The sequence below is a fragment of the Callionymus lyra genome, chromosome 12, assembly GCF_982586985.1.
Source record: "Callionymus lyra chromosome 12, fCalLyr1.hap1.1, whole genome shotgun sequence".
Taxonomy (NCBI): domain Eukaryota; kingdom Metazoa; phylum Chordata; class Actinopteri; order Syngnathiformes; family Callionymidae; genus Callionymus; species Callionymus lyra.
The window spans coordinates 25,396,271-25,417,540 of NC_141829.1; the positions used below are offsets into that span (position 1 = coordinate 25,396,271).

General features: G+C 42.8%; 1 protein-coding gene across 3 annotated transcripts; it reads right to left on the minus strand.

The window, feature by feature from the left end:
• Positions 1–5,864: 5,864 nt before the first annotated feature.
• LOC148068771 (uncharacterized) lies at positions 5,865–18,422 on the minus strand. 3 transcript variants are annotated; one of them, XM_087804865.1, is made up of 7 exons: positions 17,348–18,422; positions 16,785–16,858; positions 15,741–15,969; positions 12,195–14,050; positions 11,913–12,125; positions 11,701–11,836; positions 5,865–6,502 (listed from the first exon to the last, which is right to left on the minus strand). In XM_087804865.1, exons 1-6 carry the CDS (start codon positions 17,637–17,639, stop codon positions 11,732–11,734), a joined length of 2,769 nt encoding a protein of 922 aa, XP_087660991.1. In that variant the 5' UTR covers positions 17,640–18,422; the 3' UTR covers positions 5,865–6,502; positions 11,701–11,731. The 3 variants fall into 3 exon arrangements, with proteins under 3 accessions (XP_087660991.1, XP_087660990.1, XP_087660989.1); XM_087804864.1 differs by having other exon boundaries at positions 11,913–12,128; XM_087804863.1 differs by having other exon boundaries at positions 11,913–14,050.
• Positions 18,423–21,270: the final 2,848 nt, after the last annotated feature.

A 21,270-nucleotide genomic window follows, 5' to 3' on the forward strand; every position in this document is an offset into this window, starting at 1 on the left:
CGAGAGAAAGTGCAGGCAGATGTTGGCGTTCACACTGTGGGAGGCTCAAGGCTGTTTGCTGAGGACAGAAGAAGAAGAAGAGATGGAGGGGGGGATTAAATGAAACCTGTTTGCCTTTGATTCTTTGCTAATTTGCAGCCAGATGAAGGAGACTGAGAACAAACCACCTACGCAGCAACACACACTTTAATGTAAAACATCCTCACACACATACACACACAGAGGCGTGCTAACAGTGACATTGACATTTCTCCACACGAGTGTGTAACCTCAGTTTGACTTCATCTCTCCATCCTTTTTGAGTCTCTGCTTCTTGTGTTCCGTCCTTCAGAGCCCATTATACCTCACACACACTCCAGAGCAGCAGATAACTGTGTTGCTGGGAAACACATTGACTAAAACTCACACGCACACTTGCGTGCGCAGGCGCAAAGTCCTTCCTCATTAGCCCTGATTCCCCCTGAGTGACAAAAGGATGCAGCCTCCGCCGCCATGGCAACAGCCTCCTCCATCTCTGCGGCGCTTCAGACTGTTTACATGATCTCACTCCCGACTCCGGTTCACTCCGGCGAGACCACCTGTGTGTCAATCACACGCGGAAAGTGAGCGACGCTGCTGCGAGAGTGAGAGGGGCTTCCAGGAGACTCTGATATCTAGGCCATGGGAGTCCGAGGCAGCCAGTGTGTCTGGTGTCACAGCAAATCAACTGTCAGCTGTGCTCCACCTGCCCGCCCACGCACACACACACACACACACACACACAGACTCACACTCAGACTATGAATAGAACACCCGGAGAGTGTTGCTGCTCCTCCTGCCACCATCAGCGCTCATATTTTTTTCAAGTGGCCTCCCATATGATATGAATCTGGTCTGTCATCCCCCTCAGCTCGACCCAGCCCACCTCCAGATGACTCACCTGCCCCCAGATGTCAGCTGAAGTCCGGTCACTACAGCATTGACACACATGTGTTCAAGGGTGCATATGTGTGAGTGAGTTTGTATGCATGTGAGTGCGTGTGTCGGTGTGTAGGTCTGTTGCGTGTCTGTTTGCATGTGTGTAACAGTGTTTGTGTGTGTCCGTCTGTGCGTGTGTTTGCTAGCATGTGTGTATATGTGATTTGTGTAGCCATCGTTCAGTTTTCATAACATTTCACATGAACATTTAGCATATGTTTATGTCTGTGTGGTTTGAAGTTATTAGTTTATAGAGTTCCTGCCCCGTCTGGATTCTTGGCGAACAAGAGGTTACGAGAGAGGAGTCCATTATGACGTAATAATGTTGGAGCCTTGGAAGTGTAGACTTTGGGGATTGATCATGCCCGGTGACAAACCTAATGCCTGGATCAATCAATCACAGCAGAGTGGGTGTGGTTATGGTAAACAAGATTTAATCTCCAGAAAAACAGTGTTATCAGTGTGCGGGGCTTAAGATCATTATCTAATGTAAATATTTCAATGAAAATAGAGTTTTGTACAAACAGACACATACTGATGATACAATAGAGTCCAAGATCTATTTAAGACACACTTAAATCAACACATTAGTTGCCCTTAAAGAGAATGTTTCTATTTTAGACATGTGTGTCTGTGTTTTTCATATTTGAACTGTAGTTTTTTGATTTTGGACAGTCCAGTGTGCTACCATTTTAGACATGTGTGTGTGTGTTCAGGTGTGTGTATCTGTCTTTTCGTGTATTTGTGCTTCTTTAGTTTTTATATTGTATTTAATTGTCCTTAGGCGGTCGAATGTGTTGGGAGTGTGTATCTATTTTAGACACAAACCCAAACCAACGAGGACACACGACGTATGCAAATGTGTGCAGTGGTGTGTGTCCTGCATGTGTGTGTGGCGCTCTGCTCGTCTGGTCTGTTTCTGTCTGTGGCCTCCTCTTCTCCATGAATACTAATGTGCTTCAAACCCAGGAGATCATCCCTCCTCCCCTCCCCATCACCGCCTCCCTCCTCCCTCCTCTCACTTTACCTTTCAACTTTCCCTCTCTGCCCCTCACATCTTCTTCTCCTCCTCTCTGGTTCTTCCTCCATCACTTCCTCAACCTATAAAAGAAGTCATGGAAGGTGAGTGTAGGTGAGCTCAAGAGTGAAACTGGACGCTCCACATCTGGGCTTCGTTCCCTAAAAATTCTGTCATCCTGAAGAAGAATCCCGTCTTCAACCTGCAGACACACACGGTGGAGACCGAGTGGACTTTAAATGTCGCTGTGAGTGGAGGAGGGTCCATAACATCTGAGCATCACATTAAGGGGGAGATCCTTCTTTCAATCTTAGTCTCAACAGAGTTCTGGTAGATGCAAGTTCAAGTCCAAGAAGGACGTAACCTAAAAACCTCAAAGCTGGTGGTTTGACTCCAGTTTTTCCGTGTCGTCTTTCTTCATCACCCCATGCTTATGTAGGTTTACTCCTGGCACTTGGATCTCCTCCCATAGTCCAAAGACATACACAGGTAATTCAGCCCAGCTAGCTGGGATGGACTGCAGTACTTAGAGATGTTTCATTGTCTAAATCACACACAATTTGAATTAACAAAAAAAGACAAGAATCTGAATCACTTGATCGCCAGTGACGTCCGATGAACCAACGTTTATTTATTGTCAACTGAGGGGCCATCAAGAAAAAAGTAAATTAAGGACGAAAAGCTTAAATATAATGAGAAGTGGCAAAAAATAAATAAAAAAAGAATCAAGTTACATAAGCTAACATTGGTTTATAGTATTCTGTATCTAATGTACTTTGAAGATTGTTTCTTTATATTTACTTGACAGGAAATAAATACTTACAAATAAGTCCTTAAACAAAAGCCCTATAGTCAAAGAGTTTAACTAGTAGTGACTACTAAAAGTAAAAACAAAAATAAAGTTGTGATGAGTTTCTCTTCCACCTCATGACGACATAGATAAAGTTAAGAGCTGCGTGTGGCCACTTTAGTCTAGACCAGGGGTCCCAAACTCACCAGTCTGTTTTATATTTGGTTTTAAATGTTTTATGGATTTGCGTGTGGTTGCACTGTGAATTCGTGCATTTTGTTCAACTACGTCACTCATCTCCTACTAAATTATTTTTTACACTAAAATATATCTATCTATCTATTTTAACTTAGCTAGTGGAGCTCAGTTGTTTTCGTCTTCCCTCAAAAAGACACACTTTCCAACATCCAAATACCTCAATGTTGCTCTTCTATAATGTCCATCTTGTATTGAAGACTCGACATAAGGAATTTATTCTGGGAAAAAAAATGAAACAAGTCTTAATTTTAAGATCGTTTGTAGAAGAAATCTGAAAAATGGCGAGCCATTCAGACAGAGAGTACTCCGGGTAAATATGGCGAGTGCTTTCACAGCGTATACATTCAAATGTCTACACTGGAAGCGACATTCGCTTCAGTCTAATGGATATTCTTGTTTGCTTATAACTCTAAAAAGAAACAGACTTTTCTGAAAATAATCCCAACCCTTAGTCCCACATGAGGGTGAGTAGGAAACGGGTGACATTTGCATTTTGGGGTGAAGTAACCCATTGACTATATAAGTAAGTAAGTAAGTAATTTTTATTTGTATAGCGCTTTTCTAGACCAGGGTCACAAAGCGATTAAACAATCAAAACAATTCTCAATAAAGTATATACTTTAAAGGTCAAGATAAAACTGATAACACAACAGGAGTTCCAGAAAATCAAGGAAAAGCCTGAAAAAATAAAAATGTCTTAAAATGTTTCTTGAAGGAGTCAGTAGATCCATCAAGTGCAGAGGGAGAGGAAGATCGTTCCAAAGCTTAGGAGCAACAGCCTGGAATATAAGGAAATCTATATAAAAGTATAGTTATAGTTAACTTGTTCCTTGGTCATCTGACATAGAACAAAAAGAGTCCCTCGCACTACCTGCACTCATAATAACAGGAAACAAATGGAAGGCCCCAGAATATTAGGTCATGGGTCGTAAATGGCCCTTGGGACCATGGACCAGATTTCAATCTGAATCAATCCAGAATTCATGAAACCAAATGGATGTGTGAGCTACACACAAACAAAAAACAACAAATTCCTGTTTGTGCGAGAGTTGTTTATCCGTGGGAATCATGAGAGCAGTGGAGAGAAATCCTGCAGGAAGATCTCTCTACACACTGATACGGAGGCAAAAACGCAACAGGCTACTGAGTATTGACGAACACACTCTTAAAACAACAACAGCCCCTACTGGGGAGCAGCGACACAGCCCCAGACAACACCGTCTCTGGTTGTTGGTAAACAGATCTACACAGTCTGCTCACGCGTGGACTCGCTCACTCTGCAGGACACTTCAGGTTCCATCATCATCTCTAGTCTCGGGGGGATGAGGGGGGTGTGGGGTGTGTGGGGGGCTCATTGCCTCTCTTTTGTTGCTGCTGGGGCTCGTGAACACATATCCATTGAGAACACGCACACTCGCTCTACAAACACACACCAGCAAAAAAAAACGCCCCTCCAACTCGGCCGACTTGGTACGGTCCAAACATTCCTGCCAAGTCGCTTTCACACATGGAGGGAAATCTTGTCTCCAGCAATTGCTGACAAGCTTCAAACAAGAGCGGCCCCCGCGCGCCACCTCACCCCCTTCCCTCTCCTCCCTCGCCCCTCGCGCCGGGACCCGTCCCCACTTATCCCACCTTCCACATCCTCTCCGCGGCCCGTCTCTGCTTTCTCCTCCTCCCCCCCTCCTCCGTCTCGGAGAATGTGGGGCCCCGCTAGCATAAATTGTCAGCTGTTTCTGGGCGTTCTCTCCCTCTCTCGGCTCCCTAAACTCACATAAGCCCTGCTGGTGCTGCGAAGGTAACCCAAGTCCTCCTGCCCGAGGAGGGGGGTCTGGAAAACTACACCGTCCAGGACCAGGCTTAAATCCAGGTGGATGCAGCCGCCACTTTGGTTCTGCCACGTGAACTCCTTCGAGTTAAGACCCCCAATGATGGGCCCTTAAATCCAAGCTTTTGTGAAGCTCTACACCAAGTATCTTACAGGTGACCAGCTGTCTCTGGTTAATGCTGATCGTTTCCCTGATCGCAAATGTTGGAATGAACTCCGCGTACAAGAGTTTGATTCTTGAGTGACCCCCCACCCTAGTTTCTTCCAAGCTCTCAGGTTTCCTGACAGTCCAGATAATTGACTCAAAGATGAGTGTGTGTGTGTGGTGGGGACCCTTCCTTGTCGTCCCCTGGCTCCTGCCCTGAGTAGCTGAGACGCCTTCATCCATTCCACTCGAAGAAAATGCATCCGTACGACGACAGAAGTTGAGCTTCAACTCTTCTTCCTCAGGTCGTCCACATGGCGACCGTTCCCTCAAATCTGCGACCATTTTGCTTTTTTCTTTTTCGTTACCAAAGATGCTCAATTCAATACGTTGTCAACAGCACCATCTAGCGGCAGAATAACATACGGTCGGTAATTTGAAAGTTCGTTAAAAATAAGTTTTTTGTATTGGGTTTATAGATGAGATGGATTGTGAGTAACATGAAGGAAGGTCAGAGGTTAAAGAACCCAGCAAAGACTGTTGACCTTGGTGGAGAAACAGCAGTTATGAATCCCAACTGGTGTCAGGATATTTAACTCTCTACTTTAAATATCCTGATGCTAATCCGTAGTGTATTTTCTTTCTTGTGTGTTTTATTTTATTTTTATTTTATTTTATTTTGTTAATAGTGTTACATTTCTATTATTGTAAATAATTTGTATAATTTAAGATCGTTTTATTATTTCTTTTATTTCTTTTTTCCTTGCACTTTATTTTTTTCAACTGTGCTGTTGTAAAAGTGTGTGAATAAACATTTTCTATTCTATTCTATGCAAAGGAAGAAAAAAAACACAGAGATACTCAAAAGTAAAAGGCAAAATTTATTCAGTCTTTACAGATCCAGGGTCAGTTTAATTATATTCAAAAATCCATATAAGTTCATCTCTTCATGTGCACACGCTGCATTTACATTTACAGCACCAGGGATACAAAGGTGACTAGTGTCTTTTTGGATCAGAGGCAAACATGATCAGGACCTCAAATTCACATTTCAGATATGACGAGTTCCCTTTTCAGGCGACGATCTTCAAACAAGCAGCAGGTGCCTCGACCCCATGTAAAGATCCTTTAAAGTCACCCCCGCTTCAAGTTACTCCTGGCTTCATTCAAGTAATCCCACCATGAACGTCCCCCATCAGAATCAAACCTAAGTGCACTCAAAAAATCATCTGTACATGAAACTATGACGGGTAAAACCACTTTTCTTTTGCAATTTGTACACAACCGTGTGATCACGCTCCAGCATGGCATCGCATTCCCCGCCCCCTGAGTGTAATGTTCAAGTGTAATTGCCCGCAGGAGTAGAACCAGCAACCTCGGTTTGGTTAATTTAAATAAAGTTCTTGATCCCTAAAGACCGTTGTGCTTGGCGGGTCTGTTATTTACAAGCTGCTGAACCATGTCCTGGCGTTCAGCCCATCGTTGGTGTGGGCGAAAGTAGCCACTCTGAGGAGAGAGATATGAAGAGTCAGTGACGGAGGACGAGTTGAAGCCAAACCCTCATGTCAAGTTTGGTTGAAAGTATGGTTACACAAAATATGCTTTTTTTTGTTACCATTTCTGAGCGTTTCAGTGGATTATGAGAAACAAACCATTACATTATGACATTATTCAGGATGGATTTTATCTTGAAAGATTTATTTATAATGTCCCATATTGGTAGTAATGCGTTATAGAGCATTACTGCAGTAACAATTGCAGCTACTACTAATTACTTTTTTTTTTTCTTACTAAAAAAAACAAATTAATAAAACTTATAGTGTTCATTATTAATGAAATCTAAACAGGCTTGTTACTCATTACTTCACGTGTATAACTCAGGACTGCCTCTATGTTATACAGTATACCCTCCTATCTCAGAAGTCTCAACCTCCAAGGGACACAAACAAGGCAGGGGGTGGTAACAGCTGGCTGGAGGAGGAGTGAAGACCATTATTATGACGTAATAATAATGGACTTCTCTCATGTAACCTCTCGTTCACTGGGATTTCAGATGTGGCAGAATTTAATAGAGAAACAACATCAAAAAAGATAATTATGATGGGACTGCATCTTGAAGGACTTGGATAGAAAAATGTGAAACATGCCTTCTCTTCTTCAACTGAACAGTATAGAATATTGCAATCATTTTATTCTTAAAGAAATCGGATTGCCCGAATGTACTAATGCAGGGGTCTGCAACCCGCGGCTCTGGAGCACTGAGTTTTTCAAAAATAAGCAAGTATAAATGTGGGAATTTTATTTAAATGTTTCATAGTGTTTTTCCAATAATGCTTTACGAGCAAACCTTCACTTTACCTTTTATTTAAACCAGAACTGTTAGTGTAAGACGTAACTTTGCTGATATAAGAACAAAATCAGTTCTTCACGATCATAAGAACTCCTCGCTCCCCCCTCCCTCACTCTTAAAGGAACCGTAACAATGCAAAAAGAAAAAAGTGTTCAGTTTTCAAATTTGTGCAGACCTAAAAAAAAAAGAGAAAAACTATCAGTTTTATCTTGACCTTTAAAGTATATACTTTATTGAATAAGCACTTTGTGACCCTGGTCTGGAAATGCGCGCTATACAAATAAAAATTACTTACTTAATTACTATCATTTCTTTGAGCCTACATAGAAAATATTTTATATTTTTCAGCTAATCAGTCAGTTACAAACGTGTACATTATTATAAATTTAAGTTAAGTTTGATATCAAATAATTTAGTTTTTAATGTCCTTTTATTTTGTATTCTGCATTGTTGAAATGATAATAATAATAATAATAATATTGATTATGATGATACAATTATGATGTATAATGAATATATAAATAACCCTTCAGAGTCACAGTGCTTTACATAAGAAAAACAACCATGACTCAGTTAAACAACTGCAGTAAATATACAGTAGAAAACATTGTAATGATTATTATCAATGCTTAAAGTGATAGTTCACCCAATATTCAAATTTCGCCCTCATGTCAACTTGGTTGGGATTATTTTCAGAGTAATCGTTTCTTTTAAAAGTTATTGACAAAAATGTTTGTTTATTGTAATGTAGCGACCGGAGCTCAGTTCTACGTCTTCATCTTCGTCAGAGACACAGACAGAGCGGACAGAGACGCAGACGCCTGTGGGAAGCGCAGAGGAGGAGGTCTGATCATGTACGTGAATAAACGCTGATGTAGTCCGGGACACGTAACCGTGAAGAAAGTCTCGTGTTGTCAAGATTTAGAACTGTTGGCTGTCAGCATACGTCCATATTATCTACCGTGTGAGTTCAGTCACGTGATCGCGCTGTGTTTACATTCCTCCGAGCGCTGCGGCTGCATCTGCCTGTGAGAAGATCCACACAGTGACAGCTCGACTTCAGAATCAACATCCTGACACGTTTATCATCATCTCTGGAGACTTTAATCATGCCAACCTGGACTCTACTCTGCCTACTTTCCATCAGGCTGTGGATTGTCCCACCAGGAATAACAGGACAATTGACCTTCTTTATTCCAACTTGAAGGATGCCTACAGAGCCAAATCTCTTCCTCCACTTGGAAGGTCCGATCATAACCTGGTCCACCTTCAGTCACAGTACATTCCTCTGGTGCAGAGACAGACTGTGACCACTAAGACAATCAGAAAGTGGACACCAGCTGTGGAGGACGCCATCAGAGACTGCTTTGAAACAACAGACTGGGATGTGCTTCTGAAGTCTCATGGTGAGGACATCGAGGGACAGATAACAGATTATTTAAATTTCTGCTTGGACGTTGTCGCCCCTGCTAAGACTGTCCGCTGTTACCCTAATAATAAACCGTGGGTAACAAAGGAGGTCAAGGATGTCCTTAACAGGAAGAAAGTGGCTTTCAGGAGCAGAGACAGGGACGCCATGAGATCAGCTCAGCAGGAGGTGAAGCGATGCTTGAGGGGGGCAAAGGACACCTACAGGAGGAGGTTAGAGGAGCTGAGCCGAGAAGAAATAAGAGAGGTCTGGGATGGTGTTAAAACCATCAATGGACAAGACCAAGGCCTCTCTGACTGCAGTGGACACGGTGGAGGAGGCAAATGGACTGAACAACTTTTTCAACAGGTTTGAGCAGGTCACCTTACCCTCACTGCTGCCCGCCTCAGGACCTGCCACCCCTTCTTGTGCCCCCCCCCAGCTCCACACAACCACTTCCCAGCTTCACCTCACTCCAGGTACAGGATGTACTTCGGAGGATTCGTCCAGGGAAGGCTGCTGGTCCTGATAAGGTGTCTGCTCGACTGCTAAAGACCTACGCTGCTGAACTAGCTGAGCCGCTCCAGCATGTCTTCAACCTCAGTCTACGGCTGGGGAAAGTACCAACTCTGTGGAAGACTTCCTGTATCGTTCCAGTCCCTAAAAAGATCCGACGAGTGTGCTGAACGATTACAGACTGGTGGCACTGACTTCGCAGCTGATGAAGACACTGGAGCAGCTGATCCTCAAACATCTCAGGCCACAAGTCCAGCACGCGCAAGACCCCCTGCAGTTTGCCTACCAGCCAGCAGTTGGTGTTGAAGCTCCTGCATCGGACCTACTCCCACTTGGATAAAGGAAGCGGTTCAGTGAGAATCCTGTTCCTGGACTTTTCTAGTGCCTTCAACACTATCCAACCCACTCTGCTGCAGGACAAACTGACTAAGATGCATGTGGACCCTGGTCTGGTCTGCTGGATTACGGACTATCTTACTGATCGACCACAGTATGTCAGGCTGAAGGACATCAAGTCTGACACTGTGGTGTGCAGTACAGGAGCACCTCAGGGGACAGTACTGGCCCCTCTCCTCTTCACCATCTACACTTCAGACTTCTGCTACAACTCAGAGCCGAGTCTTGTCCAGAAGTATGCTGACGACACTGCCATTGTTGGATGCATCAGGGACAACAGCGAAGACGAGTATAGGAGTCTGATAAGTGACTTTGTGGACTGGAGTGAGAGGAACCACTTGCAGCTGAACACCTCAAAGACCAAGGAGCTGGTCTTGGACTTCGGGAGGTCCAGGACAAAGCCACGTCCAGTGTCCATCAGAGGCGACGAGGTGGAGATAGTGGACAACTATTAGTACCTCGGTGTGTGGATGGACAGTAAACTGGACTGGTCCTGCAATACAGACCATGTATATAAGAAGGTTCAGAGTAGACTGTACTTTCTGAGGAGGCTTCGATCATTTAACATCTGCAAGACGCTCCTCTGCATGTTCTACCAGTCTGTGGTGGCCAGTGTCATGTTCTATGCTGTGGTGTGTTGGGGTGGAAATGTGTCCAAGAGGAGTGTCAACAGGTTGGACAGGTTGATCAGGAGGGCTGGCTCTGTGGTTGGCATGAAGCTGGACTCACTGGTGACAGTTGCTGAGAGGAGATCATTGAACAAACTACTGTCCATCATGGATGATGACAGTCATCCTCTCAGCACTGTCATCAGTGAGCAGAGAAGCAGAATGAGTGCACGAATGCTCCTACCCAGGTGCAAAACAAATAGACTCAGAGTTTGGGGGCAGGAGTGGAGTGAGAGTATCTGGATGTTCTGTTCCATGTTAGTCTTTGTATCCTTTTTTTTTTTTTCTTCTTTGACCTATGTTCTTTGTCTTTATCTTTATACTTAGATTGTGTCATCATGTTCTTCCTCTTATGTTCTTTTCTTATTTTATTTTTTATGTATTATTTTTTATTGTTTATGAAAAATTGCTGGCTACTGGAAAAACATATCAATAAAGTTTTACCTTACCTTACCTTATAAAGACTCTCAAAAACATCCAAATGCTTCTATACAGCTCGTCTGTAACGTCCCTCTTGTAGTGAAGCCTTGACATAAGAGATTTAGGCTGACGGCCTGGTATCATCCACTCAAAACAAGCCTAAAATATAGACTTGTTTATTATTTTTCTGATCAATTCGTCTCATGTCGAGGCTTTAATACAAGAGGGACGATGTAGACGAGCAGTATAGATGCATTTGGATTTTTTTTTTTGTGTCTTTTTGGGCGAAGATGAAGACTAAGACAACTGAGCTGAGTTTTTACATTAAAATTAATAAAACTTTTTTTTTTTCTAAAAAAAAGAACAATTACTAAAAGAAAAAGAAAATAATCCCAACCTTTAGTCATCATAAAGGCAAACAGGGAAAGTGAACATTATGGAAGGACATTTATTTTTAAAGTCAAAGGGGTTTTGTGGATCCTATGGGTTTTTTTCATGTAAGAAATGGGTCCAAATGGCTCTTTGAGTTGTTAAGGTTGCCGACCCGTGTACTAATGGAAAACATCTGACAGCCAGGTAACAATAACTTAAATGACAAATTAACTTATCAATGATAATGTGAGTCAATAAGAATCTAAAATACAAATAGATTAAATGTTGTGGCTAGAACTATGGAGCAGTCAGAACATTACATCATATGTGAGGAAATTAATGTTGACAAAAAAATTAAATATAGCGAGCAAAAGGTTAATAAATAATACCACCTTAACCTTATATTAATAATAAACATACTCCTTAATTTTCGTCCACTCTGAAATATATATATATTTTTCAATAGTTAACAAACGATAATTAAAATAAATTAAAAAATATATATATATATATTTTCAAGTATATTAGTGTATTGCTTCAGCCTTTGTTCATCATTTATGACCGTCTGTCTCACCTCAGTCTCGCTGCAGAAGACGCCCTCTGCCTCAGGAGCTTGCAAGAATGCAGCTACGGCATTTGTACAGCTTGGGGTCGTGGGTGCGGATGTGGTTCCGTACATTCCCAAGTCGAAAGAACGTTTTGCTGCAGAGCTGCGGAGAGAGAAACACGAGAAGGATGGGCATCATTCTGTCTGCACTGATGGGTCACAGCAGAGCAGGGACGTACCAAGCATGGCCAGTGTTTGCCCTCGATGTGCCTGAGACGGTGCATCATTAGTGCGTCACAGTCTCGGTGAGAGGTCGGACATTGCAGGCAGTTGTGGGCGGACTTGGAGCCTTTTGGAACTTGACTGCGAGGCCCTCGGAGCTGCTTCAGCCTTGCTCTACGTACAGAGTCCAGCATGACGAGAGCTCGGCTGCTGGCCGGGTGTGGAGATCCCTGCTGTACAGAAAGTGAGACGTTAGTGACATCAAACCTGTGGGAAGACTGTGTTGAGGGGTCAGTCACCTTCCGCCTCGTCTTTGACGCACTGTCCTGGGCTAAAGGAATACTGCTGCTCTTTAATTTTGCTTTGGATCTCACTCTGACATTTGGGTTCAGACTCCTCTCCTCTTTCTCCCTCTTCACCACCGCCGCCATCGCCAGGGGGAGGGAACGGTTCCTGAGAGTCCTATGAGTGGACTCTGCTACCAACTTCTCCCCCATCTGTGACACAGAGCGAGTCAGGCAGATGTCTACGCTCTCTTCCTCCTTCTTCAGCCCAGCGATGGGTGCACCCACCGGCCGACAGAAGCTGAACAGAAAGCCAGAGTCTAGTAACTTGATTGGGGGTTTGCTCTGGCGCTTGCCCAGGTCTGGAGAGGGAGGGTCTGGAAAGGGTATGCCGACAGGTAAAGGATCCGCAGGCTCCTCTTTGATGACCTTGTAAAGCGGGTGGTCATAGATGGAGGGAGAATGCTCCGGTGTAGGTTCGGGTACCTTAAGTCCAGCTTCCTTCACCTCTGTCAGGGCTTGACTCCCGACCTGCTTGACCTCTTTACCCCGGTCCCGTCTGACCCTGGACTTTGTTGTTGGCCTGCTGCTGTTGTAGCGCAGAGTCTTGACCGTCTCCAGGGCGACATTGCTCATGGCGCGGGTCGTGGGTGACTGTGGCAGCTTCATAGAGGAAAGACCTGAGATGGAATAGTCTGCTGGTTCAGCTTTGATCTTCACCATGTTCCTCACCGGAGGTTTGTGAGTTTTGCGTCGAGCATGTTGTTGGACCAGATGAAGGTCGCCTTTCCTTACTGACCTCCTGAGTTCTCGCCCGCTGTAACCCGCCCTGGAAACCAACTGGAACAAGTCAGGCAAGACCCCTTTGCTCCTCATGCTCCGGTCACTCGGAGGGACCTTCTTCACAGCCAGACTCTTCCTCTTCACTGGGGTGACCTGAGCCTTAGTTGCCTTGTTCATGACAGACTTGTTCAGCAGGAGAGTGTTGGGGTGACACAGGGGGAATCCAAGCATTCCGTAGGGCTCCTCACAGGAGGCTGGTTGAGGTTTCCGCCGCTTGGTCAGAGAGTAGTTGTTGGCCTTCAGCTTCCTGAGTCTCTTCTTCTGCCTCCAGCCGATAAGGTCCTCTGGTCTTGGCAGCAAAGCGGTTCTTTGAAGACCGAGAACGTTCATAAGCTTGTATTTCTCTTGTGCTCTGGCATAGTCCAGCTCATCATCCAAGACCACCTCCTCCTGCTTTACCCTCACAGGGCTGCAGCCCACACTGGGTCTCCGTCTGGGGCTGCAGGACAGCTCAGAGATGGGGTGAGGCTTTTTCTGTTGTCGTGGGCTCTCTGGCATGCTTTCCAGAATCTTCCGCGCAGCCCCAGGCGATGAACGGAGGATGCGGGTGTTGGACGGAGATATGGGCGATGATTGTGTGGAAGGAGCATTTTGGAGAGGTGTGTCTTTCTTTAAGGATGGAGACATAAAGTCCAGGAGCTTCATCCTGTGCGAGGGACTGACAGGGACCTGAGGCGATGTCAATCTACGAAGGTTCCTCCTCGGACTTGGGTGCAGGGACTCACTTGACGTGTCCATCTTCAGCTGCAGGCTCCTGTATGTGTCCTGGCCTGACCCCTGCAGCCCTTTCCTCTTGTTCTGCTGCTGATGACGGTCGTGACAAGACACTGGACAAGACACGCTGAAGTCCTGACCTGGATGACAGTCTGGGTTCTGCTCCTTCATGAGGGCCGAGCAGGCCTCTACAGCTCGCCACATGCCCAGGTGTCGCGCCATTGTAATAACTTCGGGAAGGTCCTCTGATCGTACTTTCAAAGTGGACGAGTAGGAGAAGTCCAGGAGAGACAGAAGGCTTTGCTCGCTGAAACCTGTGGATGAGAACTTAAGTTAAACCTTCTCAGATACTACTACAACGTAGTACCAGTAACGTAAATATAACAGTCACAACTATTGATGCATTAATAAAGCATCCCGTATACTTTTTAAAAGCAGAGTAGGAGGCACAGAAAGAGACAAAAAAAACAACTCAGTTAAGAGCAGAATCTACATTTTCTACAACTAAGAACTAGTAACATTGTAGTAACAAGGATGACTGAGCCAGTGATCGTGTCCATCATCTTTTCCAGAGTTATTCTGGTGTAGTTTACCAAACCAAAATCATCTTAATCGGTTACAAATAACGGTTAAAATTAAGCCTGAATATTTAAGTCATAAATGTGCTCATCATACAAAAAAAACAATTGAGTAACAACTTAAATTCTTAAATTGAATATAAAAATTGTTACATTTAGGGAAACAGCTTTTTTTGTGTTACGCGTCAAGATGTTCTTAATAACTAGATAATAAGTCGACTAATTCTAAATATTTATTGCACATTTATTTAAAAAAAAATGTGTTTTAAGTTAAACTAATTCATGTTGATTACATCTAGAGTGAACAATTCTAAACCATAGATGTAAAGTTAAACTTTAGGTTAGATTCAATGTTATACTGCTTGCATTCATTTAACACAACTCAGAAAGAAAAACATTTGCAACTTTAAATCAACACAAAAGTTCAACTTGTTATCAGGTAATTTGCGAGGCCGACTACAAGGAGTTTTGTGTTGGATCAACCAACAAGAAAATAGTGAGTCGAGAATCAATGTGTTGAGCTTTAACTAAGATTAAAATTGCAGACTCCACACAGTCCAGACATTGTGGCACCTATGTGTGCGCTGGAGGAGGTGGTGTGTCCACATGTCGTTTGCATGTGAATACTGGGTACATCTCAGTTGATAGCTGAGGGATAGAGTCGCTAGGCCTCAAAGACACCTCTAAAGTCACACCAGTACCTCCACAATGTAATTGTATGTGAATGCTGGTTTCATAGCTCAGGTCTGAGGTGTGAACTCAATAGCATCCCTAAGTGGACGTTAATGTGTGTAGATTTTAACGACATTATCTGGGTCACAGTTGGCATTAAGTCTGGACCAGTAGTTAACAATTTGTTCAAACAAACAGCAGCCACGTTTACATAAAGTGGATGATTCTGAGTGAAGCTCTTTGACATGATCTACTTTAAGACAACATGAAAAATTATTTTAATTTTGAATAAAACCTGGATTGTCATTTTTATATTGCATCTCATATTGCAAATATATTTTTGCATTAGATATATTACACTGCATTTCTAAATGTTCTTAATGATCATTTATTTTGGTGAGGGCATTTTATCATGTTTTCTGTTTTACTTAATAACTTTTTTTATGTTCTAGAAGTTACACTCCTTAAACTCTGATTTGATGCAGGATCCCTGGTCATCTCCCCACTTATGTCACCGGATGTGGATCTCTATCCATGACCGTCCCCTTGACACACTGGCCAGTTCTGCTCAAGGTTTCTGCCTTCTTAAAGCAACTGTAACGTGTATTGAAATAACTTTCTGAATAAAGTTCATCATTAAATAGTTGTGGGTTCAACTTTCTACGGCAAAAATGGAAATATTTCAACAAAACTTAATACTTGATAGATTATCTGAAAAAAAATATGATAATCATCTTCTGTCTTCGGGTTTTACCTGTAAAATCCATATCAGCCGTCACACTGTTGTCCATCTCTGTAAAGATCTCCTGGAAGTGGTCACTGACAGCAGCCAAGACAGCCTTATGGGCTGTATACGACCTTCCATTGGTGCGTAGGGTGATGTCACAGAACATCCCGGCCTCCCTCTGACTCTTCAGCCTGCCAAGGACATCGTGGCTGTGTGATGCTATCCTCTTTGTGACACACACTTTGGTGCCATGCTCCTGAAAGCAAAGCATTGGACTTTGTTACGGGAGCAGAGGAAGTACAAGTGTGCGATTGTGTTAAGAACATGCAAATGGGGACACACCTGTTGTTCAGACAAATAGACTCTGAAGTAAACAGGAAAACAAACATTACAGGCTACAAAGGCTATACCAACTTGTATCTTTCAAATATTATTCAAGTTGTGTTATTTGAATATTAAAACCATTTAGTGTTGTAAAAAGCTCATTCCACATGTATATCAAAACACATAATATAATCTGATAAATAAAATGACTTTCAGAACTCAAATGACTGCTGACTAAATATGGACAAAAAGTGACTATTGACTGTTATTTTAGCAGTATATATTTTAAGTTTTTTAAAACTATTGCTCATCTTTTAACCCTCAAATTAACAATAACATTTTGTCATTATAAAAAGAAAGTTAAGTTGTCATGAAAAGGTTTTGAGACATTGTGAGCAGCAGCTGTAACAAGCAATACAATTTAATGAATGTCTTTTCTTCTGCACAGAGAAAAAACATTAGGCGAGACTGAGGTAAAAATAGTTTTATTTCTTGTACATCTTTGAAGTTGTGTTTATTAGTTGCCAAAAACTATTTATAAATACAAAAAATGTATCAGGCTCTAATGAATTAGTCATAAGTTTTCATCATAAAAGCTGCTTCTAAAGTCAACTACAACCTTTTTACAAAGTAGAACCTTCCGATTACTTGACTCAGAGTTTTCTTAAAGAGGATACTTAATTCGGTTTCAAAGTTTAATAATTTAAGAGAATAAGAGCAGTGACAAATACTACAGAAGGAACTCACCTGGTTTTTCTTGCGCTTCTGGTTCCGACATTCCGTACAGCCCAGGACGACATCTCTGATCTGGAAGTACATCCCTGTGCATGGGACAAGCAGGCAAACGTTAGCGGGTCTGACTCGGCTCCTCACATCGACCACCTAAATAGCGGGTGGATTTACATAAAGGGTGTGTCGGGACCCCCATCAACTGGACAATGGGTCGTTAATCAAGTATCAGTCGAGTGCTTCTCTACATAATCCACTTCAGCATGAACACTGATTGTATCAATCTTTTTTTCTTTTTTTAAGATTAGTAAGCAATTAACCCTTTAATGAGGTTTATGATCAACTTAATCCACATATCCCTAAAGTTTTACTATTACTTTTTTTGGACGTGAAAAATTGTTTAAAAAAAACCATTTAAAAAGATGTTGAGTCCATGTGTCCATTAAATATAGAGTAAATTACTATTTTATTCCTGGTAAAGTTGTATGTCAAGACAGTGGGGCATCATCGGGACAGAAGAAAGACGCACATTTACTATCCAACTTCCAATTCAGAGGAGGAACACAAAAAACACTCCGTACCCTCCCACCAGTAGTTCTCCGCCACACACTTGTAGGTGTCCTCCAGGGTCAGGTGGCGCTGACCCGGTCGTCTCCTGTGGAAGCTGGTGACGGCCTCTTGCCTCCGGGCCTCGTCCAGAACCTCCCGGTAGTTGATGAACCCTTTCTCCAGCTTCCTCCGGTACAGCATCCCATCGATGACCTCGAAGTTGGACGAGCTGGGAGTCTTCGGTCTGGACCGGTCCACGCCCGGCCAGGACGACTTGGACGTCCTTGTGTAGTGAGAAGTGGTGTGTGTGCAGGCAGTGGCCATGTTTCAAAAGTTGTGTGTGTGAGTGAGTGGACCCCCTTTTTTTCTTCTTTCAATGTTGGGGTCCAAACTTCAGCCAGTCCTCAGAGACCATGTGAGGGAACTGGATTAACCCGTTTACACTCCAGATTATCTGAAAAGGTCAGGGATAGTAGAAGGAGCAGGTACGGCAGTGGTCAGTAGCAGCTGCGGGGCTCAGCATCAGAGGGCTGCTCTTTGTACGACGGCTGTCATCATCCCTCCTCTCCGGGGCCACTAACCGACGACCATCCGCGACAAATAACCACTTCTGTCCAACACCTCGTCACATGACTTGGGGGTCTCTGGTGGGGTCACAACAGTCGACGCTCGGGCTCCGAGAGGCTCGAGTTAATGTATGCAGCCGGCGGAAGAATCGCGCCAACAACCCCTGCGAGACAAGTGATGGAAAGTCAGCGAGCTTCAGTCGTCGTCGTCGGACCCGCGTCCCATCTAGTCCAGGTGCCGGCGGCGGCGGCGGGAGGCTTCACCTCCGGAGCTAACTTGAGGTTTCTTCTCGACAACTCGAGTCGGAAGCAACATGATGACGCAGCTTTGAGCCGAAGCGACACTTCACCACCGACCTCCGCGGCGAGGCAGTAACGCCTCGAAACCAGCCGCCAGTCTCCCCAAAGAGCGCCAAAAACCCTTCCGGTGGCTCTCGCGGTCTTGCTTATAGCGTCCGGGCGGCCGTGAAGTCCAGTCTGGTGGGTCAAACGAGCAACATTTTTTTTAAACTCACAGCCTCCTGTTTGCTGCTAATCACAAGCCTAGCCGAGGCGAGTCCTTCCCGCCCCCCGACGAAGACCATTAGAAGACGCGTTAAAGAGCTTTACGAGCAGGCGATCCCATTGGCTGTTCGCCACGTCACTCAAAGCTAGTCACGCGTCTTCTCAAGGTAGGTTGCGCGTGTAAGATAAGAGACTTCATTCTCAAGTTAAACATAAAAATTATGTACATTTCGACATGAGGCTGCTTCAGTGACAGCAGCTGCACGTCACTGGTCGAGAATTCAACGCAGACGCGGTGAATATCTCGACTGCTGCTCTGTCGATGTCACTTCTGTTTGTTAAGGCAATATTTGACATTTCTACTGACCTTCTCTTCACGTGTTCACATCTCACGTGTTCACATCTCACTTGTTCATCTGACCTGATCACTCACACAGAAGCCCCACCTCGTCTTTACATTATTTTACACACAGCCTGTCTTTATTACCTTTGAATCACGTATAATAACTAAATCTTGTCTTTTTTAAACATCGATGACTTGGCGATGGAAAAATAATATAGTTCTGTATTAAAATTATTTTCATATACAACTCTACAGATGCGTATAGAAACATAAATGAAAGTCATCAGGTTTAGTTATTATATACACACATCAGTTTTAGATTTAAATACAAGGAACTAGAGAGCTTTGTAAATATACATTTTCTACATTCATAAATAGAAGGAAAAAAAATGCTGCCTTGTTTCCGGGATTCTTGGATAAATCAGATCTCTAAACGTTTATCATCTCCTATGTTTCTTATTCTCCATGTTTTATTTTACTAAATTGATCTTTTGTATGATTGTTTCCACACAAATATGTGTTTCTAATATTAGAGTAATTTGAATCTAATGTACATTTGAAGTTAAACAGATTTTTAATGCAAAGTAATGATTACAAAAACGTTATTTTTATGAATTTATTTACTTTCATATTCAGGACCCATATAGCAAAATAAAATGAAATAAATTAAAAAGCTGTCATAATATAAAGGCCAGGTTTCTAAATGTATAAACATTCTCTTGTAAAGAATCATGAATATATTTTTATAATTTAAAACAAGTAAAAATATAAAAAGTGTAAGAAGTGACTAGTAATGTTTTATTAACCCTTTTCAAATGGTAACTCTTTGTGTTCACCTTGACCCAGAATATATTTTTTATCAAACATTTGGTTTGGCTTTATTTTCATTAAATAGATATTTATTTCACAGACTATGTTTTAGTATTGCGTTGTAAAATGACACGCAATAAAAATTGTGTCATAAGCCTTTCAACAGACAGAAAAGGATAAACAAATGCAATGATCTGGCTCCTAATGAAGAGCAGATTTTTCAGGAGGCAGGAAGAGGATCAATGACATCTACAGTGGTATGAAAAAGTTTGGGTACCCCTGTACTTTATAAATCATTGGTTGTTTGGCTAAAAAAAATTCTAGTTAAATATATCTTATAGGAGACAAACACAGTGATATTTGAGAAGTGAAATAAAGTTTATATGATTTACAGAAAGTGTGCAAGAATTATTGAAACAAAATTAGGCATGTGCATAAATTTAGGCATCACAAAAGAAAAATTACTCAATATTTTGTGCATCCTCCTTCTTCAGAAATAACAGCCTCTAAACGCTTCCTATAGCTTCCAATTAGGGTCTGGATTCTGGTGTAAGGTATTTTGGGCCATTCTTCTTTACAGATCTTCTCCAGTTCAGTCAGGTTTGATGGTTTCCGAGCATGGACTGCCCGCTTTAAATCACACCATAAATTTTCAATAATATTCAGGTCTGGGGACTGAGATGGCCATTCCAGAACGTTATACTTGTTGAAAGATCCAGCCCCGGCGCAACTTCAACTTTGTTACTGACTCCTGGACATTGTTCTCCAGAATCTGCTGATATTGAGAGGAATCCATGCGCCCCTCAACTTTAACAAGATTCCTTGTCCCTGCACTGGCCACACAGCCCCACAGCATGATGGAACCAACACCAAATTTCACTCTAGGCAGCAAGTTATTTTCTTGGAATCTTGTGTTCTTTTTCCGCCATGCATAACGCCCCTGGTTATGCCCAAATAACTATTTTAGTTTCATCAGTCCACAGCACCTTATTCCAAAATGAAGTTGGCTTGTCCAAATGTGCTTTAGCATACTTCAAGCAACCCCGTTTGTGGCGTGTGCAGAGAAAAGGCTTTTCCGCATTATTCTTCCATAAAGCATCTCCTTGTGTAAAGTACGCGGAATAGTTGAACGATGCACAGTGACACCATCTGCAGCAAGTTGATGTTGCAGGTCTTTGGAGCTGGTCTGTGGGTTGACTGTGACTGTTCTCACCATCCTGCGCCTGTTTATCTGAGATTTTTCTTGGTCTGCCAATCCGGGCCTTAACTAGAACTGTGCCTGTTGTCTTCCATTTCCTCACAATGTTCCTCAGAGTTGAAACTGAGAGCTTCAATCTCTGAGATAGCTTTCTATATCCTTCCCCTAAACCATGATGTTGAACAATTATTGTTTTCAGGTCATTTGAGAGTTGTTTTGAGGCTCCTATGTTGCCACTCTTCAGAGAAGATGCAAAGAGGAGAAACACTTGGCCTCCTTAAATACCATTTCTCATGATTGGACTCACCTGTGAGTGGAGTTCAAGGGTCACTGAGGTTACCAAACCAATTTTGAGTTCCAATAATTAGTGCTAAAGGTATTAAAATCAATAAGATATAAGGGTGCCTACATTTATGCAATTGCCTAATTTTGTTTAAATAATTCTTGCACACTTTCTGTAAATCATATAAACTTTATTTCACTTATCAAATATCACTGTGTTGTGTCTCCTATAAGATATATTTAACAGGATGA

Coding starts and splice junctions, on each gene's coding strand:
- LOC148068771 (XM_087804863.1), bottom strand. CDS start 17,639: ATGGCCACTGCCTGCACACACACCACTTCTCACTACACAAGGACGTCC. Junction 16,859..17,347: donor GGAGAACTACTGGTGGGAGG/GTACGGAGTGTT, acceptor TCCCATGCACAG/GGATGTACTTCCAGATCAGA. Junction 15,970..16,784: donor AGAAGCGCAAGAAAAACCAG/GTGAGTTCCTTC, acceptor CTTTGCTTTCAG/GAGCATGGCACCAAAGTGTG.